Source organism: Suricata suricatta, chromosome 6 (assembly GCF_006229205.1).
Source record: "Suricata suricatta isolate VVHF042 chromosome 6, meerkat_22Aug2017_6uvM2_HiC, whole genome shotgun sequence".
In the NCBI taxonomy this organism is placed as follows: Eukaryota; Metazoa; Chordata; class Mammalia; order Carnivora; family Herpestidae; genus Suricata; species Suricata suricatta.
Window position 1 is genome coordinate 109,214,868 of NC_043705.1, and position 26,160 is coordinate 109,241,027.

Below are 26,160 nucleotides of genomic sequence, written 5' to 3' on the forward strand. Positions count from 1 at the left end.
GGGTGAGGAGAGGGCGTGGAGAAATGAAAAACCAAGAGTTTAAAGGCACAAAGTCGCATAGCTGCTCTAGTTGGAGTTTGTAAACAGAGAATAGGTTGAATTTAGGTAATCCCAATCTATGAGAGTAAAAAGGCATCCGCAGCAGGCTTTTACCCAGCCAGCTTCTTTGAGACCCTTCATGGGTTTTGAGGTCTACAAAGTATGCACTAAAATACCCATACTTCAAAAAGCAATAAGGCAAATAGTATAATCATTATTCCAAAAGTTACAATGGTAGTGTAGGCATACATAGTATAATTTAGTTACAATGTGTGATACTGTTTCTATTATATAACCATATTAACTGTTTCTTTCCTACATAATTATATATTCAGCAGAGCTTCAGTTGAACACAAAACCATCCTTGTACCACCACTGATAGTTGGCAATAGCTCTTTGATAGCAGTTTTTATTCTGCTGTAGAAATATCCTTGAACTGAAAAAAGTCCACAACCCAATGTCCAGTCATTAAACACTATCATATTTGTGAAGAGCTTCTTCCAACTTCTGCGTCACTTTTTGGAAAAATATTATTTGCTGTTGTAAGAAATGCTGCATCTGTGATTTAAAGTCTCTTACTCGAATTTGATGGAAGTGGTGAATTTCAGCCAAAGTGGCAAAAGAAATAGTGTTACAGCGATCTTGAATGCCATCCGCCTTTTGGACCTCCATCTTCCCTTCTTCCACGTGTCGCCTACTCTCCTTTACTTTGGTAAGGGCTCCTATGGTTAAAAAAAATAGTAATAATTAAATATATATATATACATATCCTAACAACACAGCTACATAGTAAACAGACTCTTGCATTATCAATACTTGCCTAAACTATTTCAAGCCTTTTGAAACTTAAAGGGATGTCTATTATTACTTATTAAAAACAAAGGAATCTGATTGGGTTTCTGAAAACAGCACCATTGCTGTAATTTCACTTCTCAAAACTAGCACCTGCCATTGATCAAGTACCTGTTATAGGTTTCATCTCTTCCAGGAAGAAATACTATACAGAACAGATAATAAACTGCAAGTAATAGGCTCTAAAAATACAAATCAAGGAACTGCGATCTTCATTTAAGAGAAAGGGTGTGACACCATTATGCACACATATATTAAGAAAGTTATCCATAAACACAATATCCCACAGAAGATGCAAATCGACTTCCTCAGAAAGTCTCAATGAAGAAGTACTGTAGAAGACTCTAGAACCATACTCTGAAGCTTGTTAGTGCCAACTTGGGTTGTATTTTAGAAATCATTCACTTCATGAAAAGGACTTGGAAATGCTGGCAGTCTACAATCAGAGGCCACCCTCACTGGGGCTGGCCACGCCTGTGTCTTACTGGCAAGGGGGGAGAGATTCTCTACCAGGAGACCCACACCTGGAGCATGAGGCCCTGTGAAGTAAGAATTCACCACCTTTTCTTCAGGGCTGTAAGGACCAATGAGTTTTGAGTCTGCCCTGATGATGACCTGGGAATAAAGCCAGAGGTGCCATAGTCTCTTGTCAAGAAATAACACCAGAGGGGCAACTGGTGGCTCAGTCAGTTCCAACTTCAGCTCAGGTCATGATTTCACAGTTAGTGAGTTCAACCCCCACATTGGGCTCTGTGCTGACAGCTTGGAGTCTGGTGCCTGCTTCGGATTCTGTGTCTCCCTCTCTCTCTGACCCTTCCCTGCTTGTGCTTTGTCTCTCTCTCTCTCTCAAAAATAAATAAACATTAAAAAAAATTAAATTGTCACCAGAGTATGTACAAGGGAGAAGGAAGGGGACGATCACTCTGGTAGGTATCACATGAGGGTAGACCCTCTCCCAAACCACAGTCATGTGAAGACACCAAAAGCCAAGGATATTTAGGGGTAGGAAACAAAGGATCTTCATGGGTTCTTGGAAATAAATGATGGTAAAGTTCCAAGCACTTGCTCACGGCCAGCTCAAGAATTCAGATTTCGGCTCCATCTAGCACTTATTCTACGAAACCACGTTGAAGGACAAGAGAGGAACCTCTAGCACACCCGGCTGGGCAGTCTTCACCATGGTGACACCAAGGGGGACAAAAGAAGGGAGCCTGTTTAGGAGGAGGGGGGAGAGCTGAGGAATTGTTTCAGAAATATTCAGTTTCAGCTAATGATCAAATATACGAGGGGAAAAGTCCTATTTCTAAATTTCTTCAAATCTCCTATATAATACAGAGTTAAACCTAGCATTACACAAAACCCTTAGAGAGTAAACAGTGTGTTTGTTTTGGGGGAATTTTTTGGCACAGCCCAAAGACCTGAGAAATTAAAACCCACCAATAAGTGTCACACATACATATGCAGATATGTGTGTACATTTTCATTTATTTGTCCTAAGCAAGGTCTTTAAGTGAAAAGCAGTGGAGACCCCACTCCACCCCACGGCAGAGATGAGGGGTCCCCTCTGTAGAGAGACACCACAGGCATTAACAGGCAAGACCCCTGACCCGTCCCGCCAGAAAGCTGTCCCTCTGAAAGCGCGGCACCTTTTACTCGTCTGCCGTTGCCTCAGGCAGTGCCAGCAAAGCTATAAAATCTGCCTGCTTGTCATTTATATTAAAGAGAAAGAACTCTTCCCCCAAAAAGAGAAAGAAACCATTTTTCATAGCAAATGTATCCTTCTTATATGTTCCAAGTCTCACAAGTTACACACAAAAACTGAAGTTGAAAACACCAGGAAAGTATTAATGAGACAGAATTAGAGGAGACATTTTTGAACAAGATGACTAAGAATAAAAATTATAAAATGCATGTTTAAATTGGCAGAGAGAGCAAGAAAGAGAGAGAGAGAGAGAGAGAGAGAGAGAGAGAGAGAGGAAACAGCAAGGGAAGAGAAAAATCTCAGGTGATTTGACGAGTTTACGATGAGTCCACCCGCAGGTGCCCAGCCTGCTGGGCGCACACCGAGGACACGCAGCACCCGTGCATCTGTGACGCCTGTGCGCATGCGGCCCGTACTGGTAATATGCTCCAAGTACCACTCGTTTGAATCATCAGGGCCTGAAGAGTAGAGTCCTGCATATGGGGATCCCAAAGCCTGGCCCAGCGCTGGTGAATGTCCAACTCTACGTGACATCACCATGTTCTTAGAAACTGCCCCCTAGGAGACGGATTTGCACATGTGCATCTCTAAAATCCAACTTAAAAGGGAATGAGTCTGAGATTTTTGCAATTTATCACATGGGCATACATTTTCAAAATACCTAGACACAACAGCAACTATTAAATCTCGTTGAGGCCTAAGGACCTTTTGGCATTTAACACCTTTAAGCATTTTAAGTGTACATCCTAAGAAAGCCAACAGAAATTTAAGACTCATTTTTCTCCCACATATCAGTTGAGTAACTAACACAAATGTTCCTACCTTCAAGTCCCAAAAGGCCTGGCTCTGGGACAAGGACTTAATTTGTTTAACAAATGCTTATGAAGGACCTGATGTGTCTAGACCACATTGCTAAAACACAGAGACTCAAACATTTCAGCGTCAAGTCCCTGCCCTCCCCTTCCTTCTCAAGGAAGTCACCTGGCAAAGCACACGGAGCAGGCACACCACCAGGACATGAAGTGAAACAGGACCACAAAGTATGTAATTCTGCATGCGACTTAAATATGTCTTTCTCCAAGATAACATGTGAAATTGTGTCATGAGGGGAAATGCTCAGAGGACCTACTATGTGCCAGGTACTATGCTGAGGCCAAGGGTGGGGGTGGGAAGTGGGCAGGGAACAGGTATATAAAAACAATAAATGGTAGCTTCCAAAAGGAGTAAATAATATATGCTAGGCATTACCCTAAAATTTTTGTAGAACTACAGAAGACCCCAAATAGCCAAAGCAATCTTGAAAAAGAAGAACAAAGCTGGATGTATCACACACAATCCCAGGTTTCAAGGCATACTAAAGCTGTAGTAATCAAAAGAATAAAATATTCACATAGGTCAAAAGAACAGAATAGAGTCCAGAAATAAAGTCACATTTTTATGGGCAATCTATCACAAAGGAGGCAAGAATTTGCAAAGGGAAAAAGATGATAGTGTTGGGAAAACTAGACAGCAAAACAATGAAACTGGACCACTTTCTTTTACCATAAATGAAAATAAACTCAAAATGGATTAAAGACCTTAATGTGAGATATGAAACCATAAAATTCCTAGAAAAAAACATAGGCAGTAATTTCTTTGACATCTGTCGAAACATTTTTCTAGATATGTCTCTCTGGCAAGGGAAACAAAAGCAAAATTAAACTATTGTGATTATACCAAAATTAAAAGTTTCTGCACAGCAAAGAAACCATCAATAAAAGGAAAAAACAACCTACTGAATGAGATAAAATATTTATAAATGATATACCCGACAAGGGGTTAATATCCAAATATATGAAGAACTTCTAAAACTCAACACCAAAAAATTAAATAATCCAATTAAAAATGGGCAGAGGACATAAACAGACAATTTCCCACAGAAGACATGCAGATGTCCAACAGACACATGAAAAGATGCTCAACATCACTGATCATCAGGGGAAATGAAAATTAAAATCACAATGAAATATCACTTTATCTGCCAGAATGGCTAAAAGCAAAAACACAAGAAATAACAAGTAAGGACGTGGCCGAAAGGGAACTCTCACACACTGTTGGTAGGAATGCAAATTGGTATAGCCAGTGTTGAAAACAGTATGGTGGTTCCTCAAAAAATTAAAAATAGAATTACCACATGATCCAGTTAATTCCACTGCTGGGTATTTGCCCAAAGACAATGAATACAGTAATTTGAAAAGATACATGCACCCTTATGCTTATTGCAGTATAATTTACAATGGTCAAAATATGGAAGCAGCCCAAGTGTCCTCGATAGAAGAATGGGTTAAAAAGATGTGTCTCACACACACACACACACACACACACACACACAGGGGGGTAATATTACTAAGTCAGAAAAAAATAATAAAATCTTGCCATTTGCAACAACATGGATGGAGCAAGAAGGTATAATGCTAAGTGAAATAAGTCAGAGACACAAATACCAAAAGCTTTCACTCATACGTGGAATTTAAGAAACAAAACAAAGGGGAAAAAAAGACAAAACAGGCTCTTAAATACAAAGAACAAACTGGGAGTTACCAGAGGGGAGGTGGGTGGTGAGGATGGGTGTAACAGAAGAGTACACTTACCTTGATAAGCACTGAGTAACATGGAATTGTCGAATCACCACATTGTACACCTGACACTAATCTAATACTGTATATTAGTTACAGTTGGGTAAAAATATATATGGGGCATCTGGGTGGCTCAATCAGTTGAGCAACTATTAAGTTTTGGCTCAGGTCATGATCCCAGAGTTGTGGGATGGAGTTCTGTGTAGGGCTCTGAGCTGAGCATGAAGCCTGCTTGGGATTCTCTCTCCGCCTCTGCCCCTCTCCCCCTCGGCACTTCTCATCAGAGATGGGATGTGAATCCATGACTGACTTCAAAGCAAACACTATTTAGAAATATTTAGAAACAAAATTGAAGCCTGAAGGGGCAAAAAAGCCAGGTGGACCTAGGTGAGTGGGGTGCTGGGGGAGAAAAGCCGGGCTGGTGAGAATCACCTATTTCTCCTCCTTGTCCTCTCCACCCAGTCCCACACCTGTGGCCGAGGTTCCTGCCCCATAAGCCGCCTCCCTTAGGAAGTCCCTGGCTTCTATTTTGATAAGCAGTTCAGAAGGCCTGTGAATGCGAAGGAGGACTATATAGGTTTTGAAATTTTCCTTCTGGAATCTTGCAGCACATATTTCATGATTTTGCAACATCTAAACCAAACATACATGGCAAGGCGGGGAGGGGAAGGAGGTCTCTTTCTCTCTCCTGTTTTCACTATCTGCCTAGATCGTATTGAAAGACTATATAAATTATGAACTACAACCAAAAATAGTAACATACAACCCCTTTAGGGATATATAGGCTTTGCTTCTTTGCTCTGATGTAGCTGGACACCCCAGAAAAAAAAATAAAGTTTATTTTGCAAACTAGGAAGGACGGAAAAAACCATTAAGGAGAGTAAGCACCCAAGGCCAATTCCACTTGGAATTCTGGTTTAACCCACTTAATGCAATTCAAATCCATTAACATAATGTAGCAGAGTTATAGTAGCAGGGTGACAGGAGGTAAGTGATTTTTTTTTAAAAAAAGACATAGTAGTTCCTGTTTTAGGGAGCTCAAATTATTTCGTAAGGTGATTTACATGCCTAAAACAAAGAAGGACCTATACAAAACAGCATACATTAAACAGTGCTCTTTAAATGTACAAAGTCTGGCTTGTACACAGCCTATACATAGTGAGTGCCATGTATACGCAAGATGATTAGTCTCCACAAAACTGTACCACAAATTTACAGCAAATTTTATTTAGAAAAAAAATTAATGTTTATTTTTGAGAGAGAGACAGAGCACAGGCTGTGGAGGGGCAGAGACACAGAATCCACAGCAGCTCCAAGTTCTGAGCTGTGAGCACAGAGCCCGGTGCGGGGCTTGAACTAATGAGCTGTGAGATCATGACCTGAGCCAGTCAGATGCTTATTAGCTGACCCACCCAGGCGCCCCAAGAACAAATTTTAAAACAACCTCTTTTAACTGAAATGTAGCTGCTTTACTCCCAGATGTGTTTTCAGAAGAAAGAAGATTAATTAATGAAACAGGTTGACAACAATATACTTTTTACAAAACCGTTAAGAGTTCCTGAATATATCCTGAGTCGAAGTGACAGCAGCCTAGTTCCACCTCTGAGTGCACAGCAGCTGGCTAAGATCAGGATGACAACAACATCCTAAACCAATTAAAAAAGCAATTATCAGTTACCTTTTGTAAAATATTTTGCAAAGTTAAAACAATATTATTTCTTTTAAGAAGAAAGCCGTTTTGGTTTTAAATATTCATCTCACAGCCCTGCAGCTAGTTTTTCCATAGACATTTATTTAACACACAGGAAGAGTTCAGTGTGATTTCTTTCTTACAAGAAAGATAAAGTCAAATTACTCAGTAAGCTGATTATAGAAGTTAACTGACCAGTTTACCGCCTGGGAGTAAACGGAAAGAAAAGGGACATCTTTTAAACAGCTCAAGCAGTCCATGTGAGCAAAGCGCAAGGATGCTTAAGCTCTTGGGGACTGACACACACACAGAACTGCTTTCTCAAGTCCCCAGAAGCTTCCCTCTACCCTACCTCTACCCACCGTGCTTCTAAAACCCTGGGTCCTGTCAAGATGAACAGAGGAACATATTTTTCCAATAAATGATATTACAAATACTGGTTGGATGTAAATCAAACAGTATTAGTAGAACTAGATTTTGGGTTTTGTCATAAGTGGCTATGTTCTCACAGTTGATCTGGCAATTCTCAAACCGTGAATTATCTGTACATGTTTCTACACTTTACGTATTTTCATATTTAGAACTTTAAATATCACAAGAAAGACAGCCACATTTTGGATCAGGCGTAGCCTCTAAGGAGTGGAAGTTTGGAGAAAAAAATATGCTGGGACAGAATTACATCAGTGCACACTCGCTACCTTTAGGATCACTCTAAACATTAGTTTGTAGCTGCTGAAGCAGCAGCGGCCGCGGCGGCTCGCTGTGACCAGCTGTGAGCTGTAACGAGGCATGACTGCATCATGGAAGCATTCTGTCAGCTGTACTGGTTTTTACCAAACCCAAGAGGAGTGTAAATAAAAGCCAAAAACATTGCCCAGAATCTAAAGAACAAAGCGAACACACATTTTTATCATAGAATAAATATAAAAACAGGGAAAGGTTTTCAAAAGCTCTACCTTTTAAGTGGCGGATGTAGGAGGAATCTGCCCCCTGCCAGCCCCCACCCCAAACATCATACTGCCACACTGCTTTCAAAACAGAAAAGAGAAACCAAAGAATACAGCAAAGAAAGTATACAATAAAGTCTAAGGTACCAAGTGGTCACTGCTGGATTAAACAAGAGACCTGGTAATACTCATGGCCAGGACAACAGTTTTCAAAGCAAAAGAAAATCTTAAATAGGAGTGATCAGAGGGAAAAACGTTTTTAAATGGGGAATAGAAGTACATTACTATGAAACTGTTCCTTGGGCTAATAGGTCTAGGTAGTTGCGTCTGGAATACTATATGGACCGAGTAAGATTTTATCATGAAAAGAAAACACAGGCAGTATTAAATTCTGAGATTAAATAAGAAGGGGCTGACCATACAGAGCAGTGTGAGTACATTATTCTTCATAAAGGAAATAGCCAGTAGAATGGTAACATTTCTAGTTTAGGAGGAAATAAACTTGTGAGAAAATAATAGATGAAATAGTGTACGTTCTTCAAATATATTTGAAGTACAGGAAATTGAAAGTGAAGCGACATATTTCAACCATTCCCCATTACTATGCTCCCAAACAGGCAGGGGCAACCCAGCAGTGCTCCAGGACACAGACTGAGCGTAACACTCAGTTGTTTCTCTCCCTCAGGGAATGCTGTGGAAGGAGGCAGAAAGGAACAGAGATGCCTCCTTCCCAAAAGATTTATAGGTTAAGAATGAACTTTCAGTTGAGCACTCAATTATTAAATTAGCTGGGTGAATTATTAGAATTTCTCCACAAAACGGAAAGTTCACTGAAGAACCAATAACCCTAAGACTTTACTGCAAAAGGGGGAGCAGGAAGCCTGAGGACTTCCTTCTCCTCACTCCACCCCTGACAAGATACCCACTGGAGAAGTCAGTAGGGCTGATTCTGAGGTGACAAGCACAGAGCTGGTGCCCAGAGTTGTGGGGTTTTTTTGCTTTGTTGTTGTTGTTTAAAAGCTGAGAGGACCTCAGAAAGGTCTTTGGTACAATTCTCTCAATCTTACAAGTGGCCAAGCGGCCCGTCCGAGTACCACAGCTAAATCATGACAAAGAACCCCCAACTCCTACCTGCCAGCTAGGCCTACCCCGGTCCATTTAACATTCCCTGCAGGGCCTCTGCTCCACTCAGTTGAAGAGGGTCCCTCTGTTTCCACAATGGGAGTGATAAAAGGAAAACGAAACCAGTATTTTTTCACTTTGCTTTGGGACCTGTTACTAACAAAATCCCCTGGACTTCTCTGGCATCGTTGGCTGCCTCTGCACAGACAAAATTCCGGATAGATTCATGCTTATACTTACTGCCCCCTTCCCCATCACCACACAAAGCTCTGCAGAACCCAGGTCCTAAATTCAATCCCAACCCCCTGACCATTTTCTTTGACTCTTACCAATGTTAGCCAGCTTGCGCAGTTTTAAAGCACGCTCAGGCTGGAAAGAGAGAAGCACGAAATAACTACGTCCCAGTTCATAATCCGTATTTCCAAGAAGTTACATTATGCAAGATTGTAAAGAGCACAAAATAATTACAACAAAAGAATTTAATGGTATGACAGGGTTCATTAATATTATAACTCTAAAGGACTCCCAACTCAAATTCATTTTATAGATTAATTATGATCCAGGAAGTCAGCACTATTTTTAAAGGCACTGTATTATTTACATAGCATTAAATTATTTCCATCAGTAAATACTGTTTAAGAAGCTTCTGTGTGTCATTTTGGTGTTTGTAAAAGAGCAGTGAAGGTCTGGTGCCATCCCGTCAGTGAGCATGAATCCAGGGCGCACTGCAGGCTGAACTAAGTCACTAGCAAATGCAGTCAGTCAAAGCACACTACGCTGTATAATTTCCTTCTTTTCTCCAGAGAGAAACTTTCCTGGCAACTTCTGATCCAGCAAAGTGGGATGGGGTGTGGGGGCGGTGTGTGGAGCCTCTCAAACACTGTCCTGCCTCAGGCATTTCAACCAGGGAGAGCCCTCAACTCAGTGGAAGTTGTGTAGCCTCTTTTCAGCGTCCTTCTCTGTGTCCCCCTCTTCCACCTCCAGGGCCCTGCAGGGCTTGCTGGCTGCCCCCCCCCGCCGCCCTCCACCTCCAGGGGGGCCAGGGTCTTCCACCTCCAGGGCCCTGCAGGGCTTGCTGGCTGCCCCCCGCCGCCCTCCACCTCCAGGGGGGCCAGGGTCAGCACCTTAACTTTGCCTTCCTTTCCTCAACCAAATCTCTTACGCTCGGTATGTTTTGTCCCTCTTAAGACCAATTACACAAAAGCCCTAGTCACTAAGCAACGGGGATCCAAAGGCTACATTTTCTCCCTTTTAAAAAAAAAGAAGAGGAAAAAGGAAGCCAGCACTTTATTTAATTTTGAAATCATGAATGTGGCAAAAAACATTAATTAGATTTTCCGTCTTCTCAGGGTCTTGTCCCAGAAAACCAAAGCCATGGGGTGGGGGACTGAACAGGAGGCGGGCTCAAGGGCAACACAGCAAAGTACAAGTTGCCCAAGACTGGACTAGGCCTGTTTTTCTTTATTCCCTCCAACACATAAAACTTTGAAAGAAAATGCTAATTTGGTCAATGTGGCCAATTTGCTCTCATTCTCTCATCACTGGTCTCCACACCCTCTCATCACAGCTAACTCCCCATTCGTTTCTGCCCCGCCCCTTTCCTTCCTCCCTTTAGGTCTCCAACCACCCACTGGTTGATTACCCTTTCCCCTTTCTGCTCCAATATTTACTTTTTGATATTTTTTTAATAAAACATCTCAAAAAACAAAGGCCAAATCCACTTAACAGAGAAAGGCAGAATGGCCTGTCCATCCAGGCAAAACAGTCGTCCGTGAATCACACCTCTGTGCACATCTGCGCTATGCCCTTTGCATATGTCTTTTCCTTCTCTTTAACCCCAAAAGAAAAGCAATCACTCCCATTTTCAGAAGTGGAAAGTGAAATTTAGGAAAAGTCAATAGCTTTACTGAAAGTGTCTGGCTGCATGTGAACCGGGTCTGCCAAGCTTCTCAACTCAGGTAGTTAGTTCCCAACTGGGACTGCCCCACCCGTGACCTGAAAGCCCCTGGGAGGAGCCCCAACAGGGTGCACAAGGGCAGCACAGCGGCAGGCAGGCCCCTCAGAAGCCGCACATCCCGGATATGCAACGCAGGAACCACCTCCGAGTTCTCAAAACTTGATTCCTGAGTCAAGTCATCCCAGTGGGCTCCTGGTTGAGATGACAATAATAACATCTGGGGGTGAGGGGGGTGCCAAGTGAAAGCAGTTTTTTTGAAGGAACTAATGGGTCCCTACAGCTGAGAACTATCAAAATCAAAGGTAAAATACATGCAAAATTCACTTTCAATTCACAAATATAATAAATGTCAAAGAGAACATTTGAATGATTTTAAAAAGGAGGCTTTGAAGAGGGTCAGATACAAGGATAATAAACTGCAAAAAGTAAAAAAAAAAAAAAAAAGAAAAAAAGAAAAAAACTGGCTCCTAGATGATGTAAAACTCAATCACTTGAAGAATCCAGGCCTCTGAGTTTGGTCTGGTCCTGAGAGGTGCCCTAGTAGTTTGTTCTAGGGAAAAAGCCTTGTTCCATCCCAACCAAGCAGCCCTTTCAGCTCAGCTCCATGCCCCAGCCACCACTCCTGAGGGCAGGAAGGACAGGGGCAGTGAGGCACTCACTGGAGTGTGCCTTACATACAGCCGCTGAGGACTGTTCCTCACCGTGCACACATTCCCGTAGCTCAGCCTGCTCCAAAACTGCAGAGGGAACCACACAATTATACCTCCTGTGGCTTATTGGGCAAGACGGACAATTCTTTGCGAGAAAATTTTATATAAAGTTTCTTGTGTTTCAGCTTGCATCGAATATTAAATATGTGACAAAGTTACTAAGGCTGTAGATTCAAGAGAATTCTGTAAACACAGTATGTTTCTATTTCAGAAGAGTCTGGATACAACAGTGAAAATGCTGATTTGCCTGTGGCCCTGTAAATATAGATAAGGACTTTAAAATGTATCTTTAAAAAGGACTTTAAAAAGCACGTATTGTTTCTTTTCTTAAAGATTTTATACCCATAGAATCCTCATAGGTAGAAAGGACAGGTTTGATAATTTGGAGCATACAATAAAACTTTTTAAAACAATCAATTTTGTAAAATAAAATCCATATAAATAAATACAGAGAACACAATCGATGCCTTCAGGCTGCAGCTCATAATCCCTAATTTCCTAATTCTTTTGTTAGCTGATATACAGGCATGGATGTACAAATATGGCTGCACTAGGTATGTTTGCAAGCTGCCAGCACATTGGGTTTAGATGACCTTTGACATATAATAAAACATATCTGAACCAAAGAGAAGAGTGAACTTTGGAAAATACCTTTAATAGTTTCCTTTTTTCAGGGAAGACAAAGGGAGACCTAGGCTGAAATATCTAATAGAAGCTGCTAAACAGACAAGCCACTCGGTACAGGGCAGAGAGACAGTAAGGTGACACCAGCTCTTGAAGAGACACGAAGGAAGCGTGAGCAGCACGCCCGAAGCCGGGTCCTTGACCGGATGAGTGCTTCTGAGAGTGCCACAGTTAACACTGTACTTAGAAGAGTACTTTCAAAGAATAGATTTCTTGCTTTCAAGTAATTTTTCCCAAATAATGTCTCGTTTTTAACTTTAGAATTGTAATTGTAAACCACAGTGTTGCAAACTGCCACTTAGCTATGGTGGGACTCACTGGTGAGCAAGCAGCTCTGCATTCATCACAGTCTTCGTCCTGAGTGCCACGCACTGTGGCCACTATGACTGTGTGAAATGGGGTCACTTATGTCAAGGGGTTTCAGGGTGGAGCCGGGAAGCCATGACGGAGGTGGGCCTCCTGCACATCCTCACGTCCTCGCTGGCTGGCACCAAGACCCTGTGAACTGGGCCAAGGGCCAGCACTGCACGGACTCAGCCCAAACCCTGGCAGCGCGAGGCTCTGCTGGGGGACAGCCTGAGCCACCGATTATATTCAGCCCAGATTTTGTTTTCTGCCACCAACACCAATTGAAATTCCTTGTAAGTCACATATATAAGCATTCGCTTTTGATTTTAAAACCCCTGATTTTGTTCCCTGGGAGGCACTACTTGGGTTGCTGCCCAAATCTGTGCTCATGGAATTGTAATTCTGGGACCCCAAACAAATGCTTTTGTTTTTATCTCAGCTCAGCCTCTTTCTTCAGCTGACAACTAGCACTTCACATCCTTTTACAATCACTGAGCTTTGGGGATGATTCCGAAATCAGCTGTTTCAAACTAAAAAGCACCTCTGACCCTGGAGTTTTCCTGCTTCCTCGTGCTGGCAGAGATTAGGTTTCCAGGGGTGACGAGTCTTTACTTGGGCTGCATCCGGGCTCCCTTGAACTAGACCATAAATAACCATCTGAAGACAAAACAAAGCACTTGGAAATACATCATTTTTAAAAAGACCTGAAACACAAGTCATAAAACATGAAAACTTACAGAGGACCCATGCTGACACCCATTAGTATTTAGTTAAAGATATCTCACTGCAGATGACTGGTAGCTTCTGTGATTTTCACAAGTGTCAATATAACTAAATACAAAAAAGGCTCAGAAAAGAGGACTTCTAAGACTCCCTCCAGCACCGTTCCTTCTCTTTCCTTGTAAGCCTGCTCGTCTTCTTAACCTGCCTATTTCTCTTCCTGGCATCACTCCTTTCTGTCACCAAATTTAAAACCTGGAAGGTAACTGTACACTCCTCAGGAGAGCCACTTGTCACCAAGTCTGGCCACTTTACCTGGTAGGTATCTCGAGTTCACCTTCTCCTATCCAAAGCCACCTACAGGCCTAGTCTGCCTTGGCTACCCCAACAGCCCCTCATCCGGGCACTCAGCCACCAGGACGAGCTTCTGGAAGGCCTGGCCCTGGGTCCAGGATGCACAGCCTGGGTCCAAGAGCTCGCAGTTAAATTCTGGGGCTCATCTCCTGTCTGCAAAATAGGGATAATGAGGCTATTTACCTCAAGATCTCCTATGAGGTTTAAATGGATATAATGAACATAAACATGAAGCATCACACCTGGTTTTTCTTTTTTTTAAATTTTTATCATGATTCAGATGTCACTTTTCAGCTTCAAACCTTTAGTTGCCACTGCCTGTCTACAGAATACAAAATGTTCTAGCAGGCACGCTACTTATTTCAGCCTAAAGAGCACTAGTTTGAAATCAAGCAAAAAATGAACTCAAAATCTGGCTCTGCTATCAGCTGTGCGATCCTGAAATTCATTTAAATTTCCAGAATCTTAGTTTTCAAAGGTATCACATGGGGAGACTACTCCTTTGGGGAAGTTAATGGCTGTACTGGGTTGAACAGTATTCCCCCACCCACCACAAAATTCCCATCCACCCACAGCCTGTGACTATGACCTTATCTGGAAATCACCTTCACATATATAATCAGGTTAGGTAAGGTCATACTGGATTGGGATAGGCCCTAAATCCAATATGATTGGTGTCCCTAAAAGAAGAGGAGACAAAGAGATGGGCATACAGGGAGAACATCAGCTGAAGGTGGAGGTGGAGGCCGGAGGGTGGGTACAAAGGCCAAAGGACAGCAACGATGGCATGGAAGGGTTTCCCCCAGAGCCTTTACAGGGCACATAGCCATGCCAACACCTTCGTTTGGAAGATTGTCTTTTTAAGCCATGTTACAGCAGCCCTAGAAATCTAATAAAATAGCTAATAACTCATGCAAAATGATGACTCCATGTTATACAGGAGGAAACTGCAACCAGCTACACAGTGAAGCCCTGGGATCTCACCTCCACCTGGTTCCTACAGGGAACTGGACACTGTGTTAACTGCCCAGAATACTGCTACTCACACAGCAAGGCCTCAAAAGAAGGTAGCAATTGCTGTTACTACTCACACCCCAGCTCCCGCACCTGCCTGGCCTCCCACTTACGGGTAAACAAACATTTTCCTTAGGGGTTAGATAGTAAATATTTGAAGTTTTGCATGTCAAGGCAAAATGAGGCTTTTATACTCATTAAAAATGGAATCACTTAGAAATGTAAACACCACCCTTAGCTGCAGTGCTGTAACAGGTACATGGGTGGGTTTGGCCCACAGACTGTAGTGCAGACCCCTGCTCCATCTCCAAGTATCTGTTGGTAGCTCCAGCCTCTTGTCCGCAGGTCATTTTATACTCCTCCCTGTTCCTTACTGTCACTCCTGTAGGCACACAGCCCGTCTGTCTGCTCCTCCTCAATCCCACGCACACAGCCTCAGGTGAGGATTTCATCAGGTTTTGCCTAAATCACTAACAGCCTCCCATCTCACCTCACCCGCACGCCACCCTTCACATCTGTCACTAGGACATATCCATCTAAAGTGCAGGCCTGTGTGTATGTCAATACCCTGTTTGATCTTTCCATGCCTCTCCCCTCCATCTCCTCTAGCACCAGCTGTAAACCCAGTGGCACATCAAAATCCCTTGGGGAGCTCTTTAAAGAAAACCACTGTCTAGGCCACAGGTCCCTAACATTCTGATTCATTAGATCCAGGGTGGGACAGTTGTAATGGCTCCAGGGCTGAATCTGAGAGGCAGCCAGGATCTAGTCCCTGATTTTTGTACATGATTGATCCCCTCTGCCTCGAAGGCCTTCCAGCCTCTGCCTTCGAGGCAAACACCCAATTTATTTTAAAAAAACTTCTTACAGTGAGATGGAAGAAGCCACCTCTGACCTCTATCCCCTCCCCATAGTTGATTATCCCCTCCTCTGTCATATTTCACACCATGGCACATGCCCACGACTGCACATGTGTCATACTGTATGGTGACAGTACTGTATGGTGACATACTATGTTAGCCAATGTGACAGTAAACTTTATATATACATATATACATATATATACACACACACACACACACACACACACATATATATATATCACCACCTTTCAGAGGAAGAAAACCAAATGCTACCCACCTCAGATCCTAACACAGTTGACAATGACCCATCCTCAGGACTCCTGTGCACTCTTACAATAGGCACTAAGTTAAGTCGACCTCCTCTCTCCCAATTCTCTGTGCACACATCCTACTTCTATTATGGAACTGCACCTTCCATGAGAGCAGGCACCTACTGCTCAACATCTAAGCTCAGTGCTTTGTGTATCCAAGTCATTCAATAAGATGAATGTGCTCCCTAGATCTTGTGCTTGGAACTAAGCAACAAAGGAACCTCGACAAAAGTGTTAAAATGAAAGCTTACCAAAGGAAACAAGCGTATGCATATAAGTTTAAACATCAAGAATCAGTACAAAGTGAAATCATGAGGTACATAATATTAATTTTTCTGGCACATAAAACTTTATTTATTTTATTTTAAAACTTCCTCTCTTCTCCCCAATAAGTTTAGTAAAGCTACTTCATAGATATAAAAGTAGAAGACTTTTTGTCTTGCTTATTTATTTATTTTTCAGAGAGAGAGAGAAAGAGCGAGTGTGTGGGAGGGGCAGAGAGAGAGGGAGACAGAGTCCCAAGCAGGCTCTGCGCTGACGCAGAGCTGGTTCTCAGGACTGTGAGTTCATGACCTGAGCCAAAATCAAGAGTTGGATGCCCAACCAACTGAGCCACCCAAGCACCCTGGGTGCCTACTTTTTTAACAAGCATTTAATAAGCACTTATTATGCATGTACAAAATAGTGGAGCTACATACTAGAGGAACATAAAAACATGACCCCAACCCACTGGCAAACCAGTCAGCATTCTACCAGCCATGGCTACTCAGAAAGGACTGGGCTTCAAGTAGGAAACTCCAAGGAGGGAATTAGATTTAAGACTTGACTGTCCATGCACGTGTTGGAGTAGGGAGATGTCAACAGAATGCAGGAGCCCATCAACCTAAAAACGGTTAAATTCTAGTCCTAATTCCCATCCTCATCCTGTTCCACTCATAGCCTTCCTCATGTCAGTGGGTGGAAACTCCATTCTTACTGTTGGTCAGACCAAACACTGCAGTACCCTTGATGACGCCTTTCCCTCTCACATGCCCCTTCTTATCCCTTAGGAAAACCTGCTGGTTCTAACTTCAAAATATATGCAGAGTGGGATCTCTTGCCATCTCCAATATCCCCACCCTGGCTCACATGTCCACTGTCTCTCACCTGAATTATGGGAGTGGCTTCCTACTGGCTCTCTGCTCCTACCTTTGACCCCCTACCTTTTCTCCACTCTACTGTCAACCCGTAACTAGAGTAAGTCTGTTAACAGGTCCAGGAGGATGTCATTCCTTGGCTCAAAGTCCTGCAATGGCTCCCATCTCACTAGGGCTTTCCCTCCAAGCCCTGACAATGACCTACAAAGCCCTACTCACTGGGTCTTCCGAGACCTCATCTCCTACCCAGACCCTCATAGCTCCACCACCTGGCCTCCTCCTGCCTGATGGCACATGCCCACCCAGCACCTCTGCTCGAGCTGTATCCTTTGTCTGAAAGTCTCTCTCCCCCAGATACCTGTTTGGCTAACTCCCTCACCTCATCCAGGCTTCCCTTTAAATCTCACCTTCTCAATAGGCCTACTTTGATCATCCTTTCTCATTTATTCATCCTTTTACATTTATACTTCATTCTGCCTCCGCATGCATACTTGCTCTGCTCAACTTTTATGTTTTCTCCTACCACATACATTATAATGTACTTACTCTGCTGGTTATTCATCGTGTCCCCACCCTGCCAGCATTAGAATGTCAGCTCCACAAGGGCGGTGATCTTTGTTTTGGCCAATGATGCAATCCTGGCATCTTTAACAGTACCTGATCTATGATGGGCACTTACACATTTGTTGAATGGAATCAGGTTTATCTCTGAGAGGATGCCCTGAATAAATATAAGATCTTGGCTCCCCTCCCTAACTACTATCTCACTACCTGGAAAATAACACATAAAATTTCCTTATCAGAAGAAAAAAGTCCAGTCACAGTGACAGATTAAAAAAAAGTCTAAGGAAAGGAGTAGAAATGACAAGTGAACTAACACTCATTCGTGCTAAAGTTTCATCAAGCTACAAACACAAGACCAACAATAAAAGACTATTTCCACTTTTAGAGAGGAGACGGTATTCTGAACTCAAAGTGAAATACGTGTTACAGGAGGGAACACCCCCCACAATTTCTCTCGCTGGTGGGCCTACTGATCACATCCCTTGTTCGGAGCGATGTTCTCCAGCTGTCCCCCACACCTCAGCTTCCTAACACGTAGGAGCTCTCACCAGCAGGTGGGAGAGCAGGTGTTCACACTGTCACGTTCCCAGCTCCTGGTGGGCTAAGCCCTCAATCCATGTTTGTTGATCTGAACTAGACGTGCACATATTTTCTTTCCCATCACCTGATAAAGAATTTTCACGCTCGCAGGTTTACAAAATTACGTAAGCAGATAGAATGCTATTGAAACTAGTCTGAAACAATGCCTAACTGTTCATCATATATTTTCTAAGTATTTTATCTTCAGTGTACAGATGTTACTTTTTTAAGTCAATTATCAAACGCTACCTAGGAGATCATGATTCTCCTATTTACAGATGAGGGAACAGAAGCTCAGAAATGTCAAGGAGATTTGTGCAAGGACACAAGTAATTTAGAAGAAGGGAGAAGAAGGGAGCTACTGATAGGAGGCAATTTAACAAATTCTTTAATGTGAACCACAAACTAGTGACTCCAAATAACACTGCCTTTATTTCTGATACCATTCCTTCTGGTGTGCAGTGCAGGAGAGCCATGTTAAAATAAAATATTTAACTGCTATACCAACGACTCCATGGATTTTTATATTTTTGCCTGCAATTCTGGGGGCAGTAGGCTACAGGGCGGGGGGGGAGGAGGAAAGATAAGATTATTAGAACTATCTTTCAAAGAAGAGTACTTCCCATTTTAAAAGTCCTTTCTACTTTTCAAATTAAGCATTTAGTGAGGAACTACTGGGAACTATAACATTTCACCCTTATGACCTTAGAGAGAAAGCATTCCCAGTTTACCAATGAGAAAACTGAGACAGGTTAAAATCAATGTCCGAAGCTCCCCTCACTTCCACACACCAGTCCCCCAGAATCCCTACTGGTCCACAGTGAGGAGACTAAACACAGGGCTCTTGTGGGGACATGGGCCCCCTTTGTTTGTGGGGCTAACTAAGCTCCCTGACAGACTCAGACCAGCCCCATCTCTTCTGCGGAGCCTTGGAGGGCTGTCGGTAACCCCGCGCACACTACCTCTCTGCCACCAAAGAACTCAGTGAGGATCAAAGTCCCATCCATCCCTCCTACAGATGTGACTCTAATCTGTGCTCTATAAATGGTGACAAATGGTACAGGTCCTTGGAGTACGGTCTCTCTAAACAAGAGCTAAGCATTACTGTGCCATTTTATTTGTGATAATCATTTAGTTTGTGGTATCACAAAGTTTCAGGAATAGATGGCAAATTAAACCTATCTTGGTATCAAACTTTGACTTTAAAATACTTTGAGACAATACGGCAGAAAATTTTTATTAAGCCTGAAGAAAAAGAACATCATTTAAAGAAAGTGTCATGTTCATAAGGGAACTGACACCTTCTCTCAGAACTTCTTCCTAAATTTGTGTTCTGCCTTCGTGTTTGGAAATCCTAAGATGACCAGACAGGAACCTGTCCGGATGACATTTCCCAATTAAGAGGGAAGTCCAACGAACTCCAAGAGTTATCTAGAGAACATGAGTGGGAGTGCAGGTTCCTGCCTCCTTTTGATTCTGCCGTGATCAGCCTAACAGACTGGGACTCCCCAGTGTTCTTTCAAGAACGACTCATGGCTCAAAGAAGAAGTCTGGGAAACCAATGACAGGGTGATACGAGCACTGTCCCCACGTAGCTTGGTGACCACGACCGTCTGTGGCCAGTCACATGGATGTTTTAACCAAAGAGCTCAGTCATCTATTTCAAAAGCCCCAAAGGTAACCTCATTTTTATTAAGAAAATATAGACAGGGGCAAAGGTTATGGCTAGAACCAAAGTCTCCTTAAAAATAGCTGGCGGTGGAAGTGGGGGAGAGGAGAAATGGGTTCAATTAAGATGAGGCTAAAACAAAACAAAACAAAACAAAATGAATGACCTCAATTTCTAGCCCAGAAGTTTCAAAACAAGGATGAGTTTGAAAACAGCCCGCTTATTAGACCTTTTCTCCGTATTCCTGGCACCACCCTCTCAGTTCTATTTTTAGCCACAGGAGAATGGGGAGTAGACAGGGAAGGGCTAATTGTGGCCCAGCCTTACCCTGGGTGCCTGCCAGGCCTCTAGCTATCTTTAATTAATGTCTGAGGGACATAAGATGGACCCTACACGTGGTGAAAGGAAGCACAACGGTGAAACTCTACCCGCAAGACCGACAGGCCCACTACTGGTGTACCATTCCTGAGGTCCTGGGGCGATCTGTTGTTGAGAAGAAGGCTCCGTCTGGAACACGTACAGAGGGCAATGTGGGCCCTGCACACGTAATTTAAGAGTACAGCAAACAGGACTGCCTGCCTGTTTGTTACCTAGCTCTGCCACGCTGCTTCAGAGACTCACTACGTTTTACCAACAAGTCACTTTTATGTGGTGTATCTTGTCTTGGGAATCAAGAAATGTCTCTTCAGGTGCTTCCCTCCCACTTGTCTCTTCAGGTGCTTCCCTCCCAGTACCTAGTCCGTATGCATAAATAAAGATGAAACCAACACTTCTCATCACACTTTCCCTTTCACAATATTCCCCAGGAGATAAGCCTAAAGCTTTTAAACCACAACAACCCACTGTCATCCAGGTTAAGCTTTATTAATATTACAGATTAATCATATCTTTGGAAACAGAACTGAATAAGCTAAGAAACGGACAATGAAGAGATTCTCTGTACTACCCCTACCCACCAATGTCAGCACTGTAAGAGCATCCTACGGCAGGGATGATAAAGAGGAGGAGATAAAATGCTACCATTTCTAAAAAAGAAAATCAGACCACAGGGTTACAAAGCTCAGCAGTGACACACATGTGACTAGCCAGGAATCAATGAGCTGCCTATGAACAAAGAATTTAAGGGACTCCAGTTAGGACAGAGCAAAATATGAGTAACATTCAAGCATATTCTGAATTCCCTTCAGTCTACAGCAAACCTCCTTCTTCCTACGCTGGACACCAGTAAGCAAAATTGTTTGTTTTCCTAAGACTCTGTTAGTTGATGAAAAAAAACTAGAATTCTAGATTTCTCTTTTAGCTAAAGAAAATGGCTCTCTTCACTTTTGCAGAAAGTACTTACGCTAAAACCATTATTAAGTTTAAACAATGGTTTCAGTACTAAGTATAGTCAGAAAAATGCCAGTCCACCACATTTAAGAGTATTTGAGTTTCCCACCCTAGTTCTGGAGCTGGTTCCCCACTAGACCCTGACATCCATTCTGAGACCAGTTATATTTTCTGAATGGGAGATGAAGGCAGGATGCAGAGCAGATGAACATCCTCACACTGAAGAAATTACTCACTGGCTGAGTACCTGGGAAGTTCTGTAGAGAGGAGTCTAGCAGAGCCTGCTTCCCCTCTAGTTTTTATTACTTAATGTAAAAAGAAAACTATCTGAATAGTACGTGCAAAGATCATCAGCTTGCTGGAGAAGTTCGAAAGGGCTGACCGTCCCACGACAGCCCACTGTTTTAGCTCAGCACTAACAGAACATTCGGCAGTGATGAAAACGGCCTGTTCTCTGTTGTCTGATGTGGTAGCCACTAGCTACAAAGCACATGAAAGAGAGCTAGTGTGACTAAGGAAATGATTTATACAATTTTATTTTATTTTAATTAAATTTAAATAGCCGTATGTAGCTCACAGACCCAGCATCGAATAGCACAGGTTTAGAACGCTGGAAAAGCTGACCACAGCAGCCTCCCAGATAAGAAAAAATCTCAGAAGAGACTAATGTTCCTGTCCTTTCCCCCAGGAATTAAGGGGGGAAAAACTTAATTAACCCTCCTTCTTAACTGTGTTAGTAATTAAAAAGCACTCTCTAATAATTTCTGTCTCATCTGAATGTGGACCTGGTATGTTTAGAACATGTAAAATGTCGACACACTGAAACTGCTTTTCTCTTCCTGTAAACAATGACGAATTAAGTGTTGAAATAATTATTTTGAATTTTTAAGTTTCTCCCTAAGCTGAAATATAAACTTTGAACCACATACTTAAACAAAAGACTGTTTAAATGGCTTAAAGATTTTTATCATTTTTTTCTTCTTTTGATCCTCCTCCAAAAGTCACAGTAAAAATTCTGAGACCTTAGAGGAAAAAACAAAAAAACCACCACCTGTAAACAAAATCCTCAAGTGCTCAGACAAAAAAGACTCATTCCAATAGCAACTCTGTATGTAGTTAAAGGGTTGAAGGGGAAGGCTGAGCTGCTTTTTACAGCCACAAGTTCTAAACATCCAGAACATGTTCAAAAAGCTTTAGCTTTATTTACAAAATCGGTCTCACCTAAAAATCGCCAACACTAGCATCCTTGATAAAAACTGCTTGTAAGCAGACCCTTGTCAGCTTCCTGCATTGTGCACTGTAGCTTTAAATGGCAGGACATTCTAAAGGCCTGGCATCTAGGGACACACAGTCCCTGTACATTGCACACCAAGGCTACGGCAGAAACAAACTATACTTATAACACTGATTTTTCTTCCTGACCTTCCTAAGGGTTATGTTTAGTGCCCTTGACTCTGTTTGAACAACGTAAAGCAGTACTGGTTTTAGTGAAAAAAGTTCCTCAAATCCCAAGAAACAGATTACAATTTCAATTCTAGGATTTAAAAAAAGTAAACTGCAGTTTGATAAACTTCTGCTGTAAACTCAAAATAGACCTCAGAACACCTACCATACCTCTTCTAATAGCTTCAACAGCAGGGCATCTGAGGAGTCTGTGTGTACTCTGAGGAGTCAAGCCAGTGACTGACCCTGTGCCTCCCTGCATCGGCCAGTCACCTGTGTCCACCTGCAGGCTGCACTGTCTCCACCCTTTCAACTATTTGTCAACAATTTGCATAAACTCACAAAATATGTAATAAGGCAGCATATGTCCAGGTTGATATAACATAATGGTATTTAAATATAAGGTCTTACATGAAAGGCTCAAAGAGTCAGTCCCACCAGCACCAGCCTGAAAGTCAAGGATTCACAGCAATTTACACAAAAAAAGGCAAAATAAATACAGATGCAGGTTCAGTATGGTTCCTCAAATAGCTACCTCATTCTTAGACTGCATTTACAAAATGTAAATTGCTAAAGAAAGTTACTATTCTCTACCAAAAGCAGTACTGCAGATGTTTGAGAAAACGGCATGTTAGCAAGGCCAAGGACAAATTCAAGGATTTGGAAGGACCCCCTCCTTGGTGAGTAAGAAGATGAGCTACACACCTGGAGGGGGTGGGGGAGAGCAGCACAGGGAAGGGAAGGAAGCAAGCCTTCCATCGCCAAATGTGCAAAGGGCTAATAGGTTGATGAGGAATAGACCGACTTTCTGTGGGTCCAGGTAACAGAAAGACAAACAAGAGAGGCAAATTTTAGTTCAATTCAAGGAAGAATATGTCAAAGATCAGGGTTGTTCCTAATCGGACATCGCACCTGGAAAGGCAGTGAGCACCTCCTTACCGAAGGCCAGACCTCCTGACCCAGGGAGGTTTCCATCATCACAGGAAGTCACATTAGGTAACTCCCTCCCCGCCACAACCACCACCCTGAACAGAAGGTTTTTACAGGCAAGACCACCTCCCTAACCCCAACACTTCCCCATTCTCTCACCCCAGGCTTGATGGCCCTAGTTTAGTTTCTAAGAAAATAATCCGCACATGTTAGTGCTTGAACAAAAATCAGGGTCACTAACGACTAATAATGAAAGGAGCTCTGACAGTTGGGCAGCTAACTCACTGGGCTACCAGAAACACTGGCCTCAGACGCGATATTCAGATGCTGTGCATTCTTTGTAGTTACCCTACATTATTTTTCTAAATAACACTCCTTTAAATTCAATTGGTTAATAGACTGCAAACTCAAGATGACAGAGCTTAAAGAGATTAATTTTCTTAAAACTTCCTGAAATTAGGGGCGCCTGGGTGGTTCAGTCAGTGGAGCTTCCGACTTCGGCTCGGGTCATGATCTCTCGGTTCATGAGTTCGGCCCCACATCAGGCTCTGTGCTGACAGCTCAGAGCCTGAAGCCTGCTTCAGATTCTGTGTTTCCCTCTCTCTCTGCCCCTCCCCCATTCACACTATCTCTCAAAAACAAATAAATGTTAAAAAAAATTTTTTTAATTCCTAAAATTAAAGTGAGCTTTTTTTTTTTTACCTCATTCTAGAAAGACTGCAAGCAAGAAGCCTAGGCAAAACAGTCTTAAACTACCCCAGCTAGAACCCTCAGAAAATTGATTCTAATTCCTCTACCAAACTAGGGATTGAGAGGCGTGGAAGGTAGACATGGGGCTTACTTTATTCACAGATACACATTCTTCCCTCATTATTTCCATGCTTCCTGAAATCCATCGCTAAGTAAGTGACTCTGCAGTGTTCAAATGGATGCCTAACATGGTTTGGGTCCTCTTCTAATTTTACCCTAGGTACAAGATTACAGATCCCAGAAGCTCATTACCCAGCCATTCAACTCGAAAATGATAGCGCTGTCATAAAAAGCACTCTCAAAACTTTCTCTGAAGAGTACACATTCCCTGTCTGGAAATACTTTAAGGAAGCAGCTACCTGCCCACAATCCATCATACACCCAGAAAAACAGGCCAGCTGTCCACATCTCTGCTTGATCCCCAACCCATAGGGTATGAGTCTGAAACATAGACTGGTATTTCTGTCCAAATCAGAGGCCCTTTCAGCCCCAACAACACATTCCAGAACATCTCTGCTAATGGCCAGGCTTTACCTTTCTGAACGTGGATGATGTCGGGGAAGTTGGCCAGGTGCCCCTGATACAGCGCTAACAGGTCCATGACAGGGTCCAGGTCCTGCCTGGGCTGCTCTGCAAAGAGCTCGCCGATGGCATCGTAGGCATCTCCGGTGAAGGCGATGGCCTGGTTCAGGCCGGCGGAGAAGGCCTGCTGGTCCAGCTCGAAGGCCTGGCTGAGGCCGCGGAAGGACTGGCCCACCTTCTGGTACTCCTTCTTGAAGCCCGTCACCTGCTTGCGCGCGAACTCGTTGGCCGTGTGGTTGAGCTGCAGCGCGCTGTCGTCCATCTTCTTGGTGAAGCACTTGAAGCCGTCAATCTTGCTCTCCACCTCCTGCAGGTCGAGGGCGGCCGCGGGGGGCGTGCTCAGGGTCAGGAAGAAGTTGGCGCCCACCATCTCATCCTTCTCGGCCTTCCTCTTGCCCTGTTTCCAGGCCTTCTCATCCGTGCTGCTGGGGCATGTCAGGAAGTGCTGGAAGACGTCGCACTGCGCCAGCACCGGGTGGCTGGCCATGTGGTTCATCCACCAGATCAGGCCCTTCCTGCGCTTGGAGATGAAGTCCTCCTCGAAGCGGCCCGTGGCCTGCTTCTCGGGCAGGTGGGGCACCGAGATGACCGGGAACTTCTCCGCCAGACGCGCGTACAGCCAGTCGAAGTGCTTGTAGCGGCGGTGCACCGGAACCTGCGTGTGCGTGGGCACCAGCTTGTAGGAGATGTAGCTCTTCATGCCCTTGAACTTGGTCTGTTTGGTGGGGTCGTCGATAGTGCACTGGAAGGGGTAAGGGTTCTCCTGCCACTCGGGGCCGTAGGGCCCCAGAACCACGCACAGCTTGTCCCCGTCCTTCACGAAGCCTGACGCTTCGCCCAGCACGAAGGCCTCGCCGCCGGACTTGACGAAGGTGGAGAAGCGGTTGAGGTTGCGGCTTACGGTAGCCGAGCTCTTGGCCCCCGACGGGTGGTGCTGCGTGGGCGCAGGGCCGCCACGGGAGCCCAGCGACAGGTCGGAGCGCGTGGACAGGCGGTAGCGGCCGGCCGCGCCGCCCGCGGACGAGGAGCCGTCGAGGTCCGGGTATGCGCCGCTGCCCAGCGCGCCGGGCTCGTCGGCCACCGTGGAGCTGTCGTCCCACTCGTCGTCCCAGTCATCGTCGCTGCCCTGGCTGGCCTGGTAGCCGCCGCCGTAGAGCTGCTGAGGCGACGGCTGCAGGGCGCCCCCGCCGTACGGGAAGCCCGCGGCCGGCGGCTGGAAGGTGCTCGGCGGCGGCGCCTGCTGCGGTTGC

The 26,160-nt window shown here is 43.8% G+C and overlaps 1 protein-coding gene across 1 annotated transcript; it reads right to left on the bottom strand.

Moving 5' to 3' along the window:
• Positions 1 to 221: 221 nt before the first annotated feature.
• SNX18 (sorting nexin 18) lies at positions 222 to 26,159 on the bottom strand (the record flags this gene model as incomplete). The annotated part of the gene is made up of 2 exons (XM_029941263.1): positions 222 to 761; positions 24,863 to 26,159. Coding segments are annotated over 2 exons (1,551 nt in total), but the record flags the coding sequence as incomplete, so codon positions are not given.
• Between the last annotated feature and the right edge of the window lies 1 nt (position 26,160).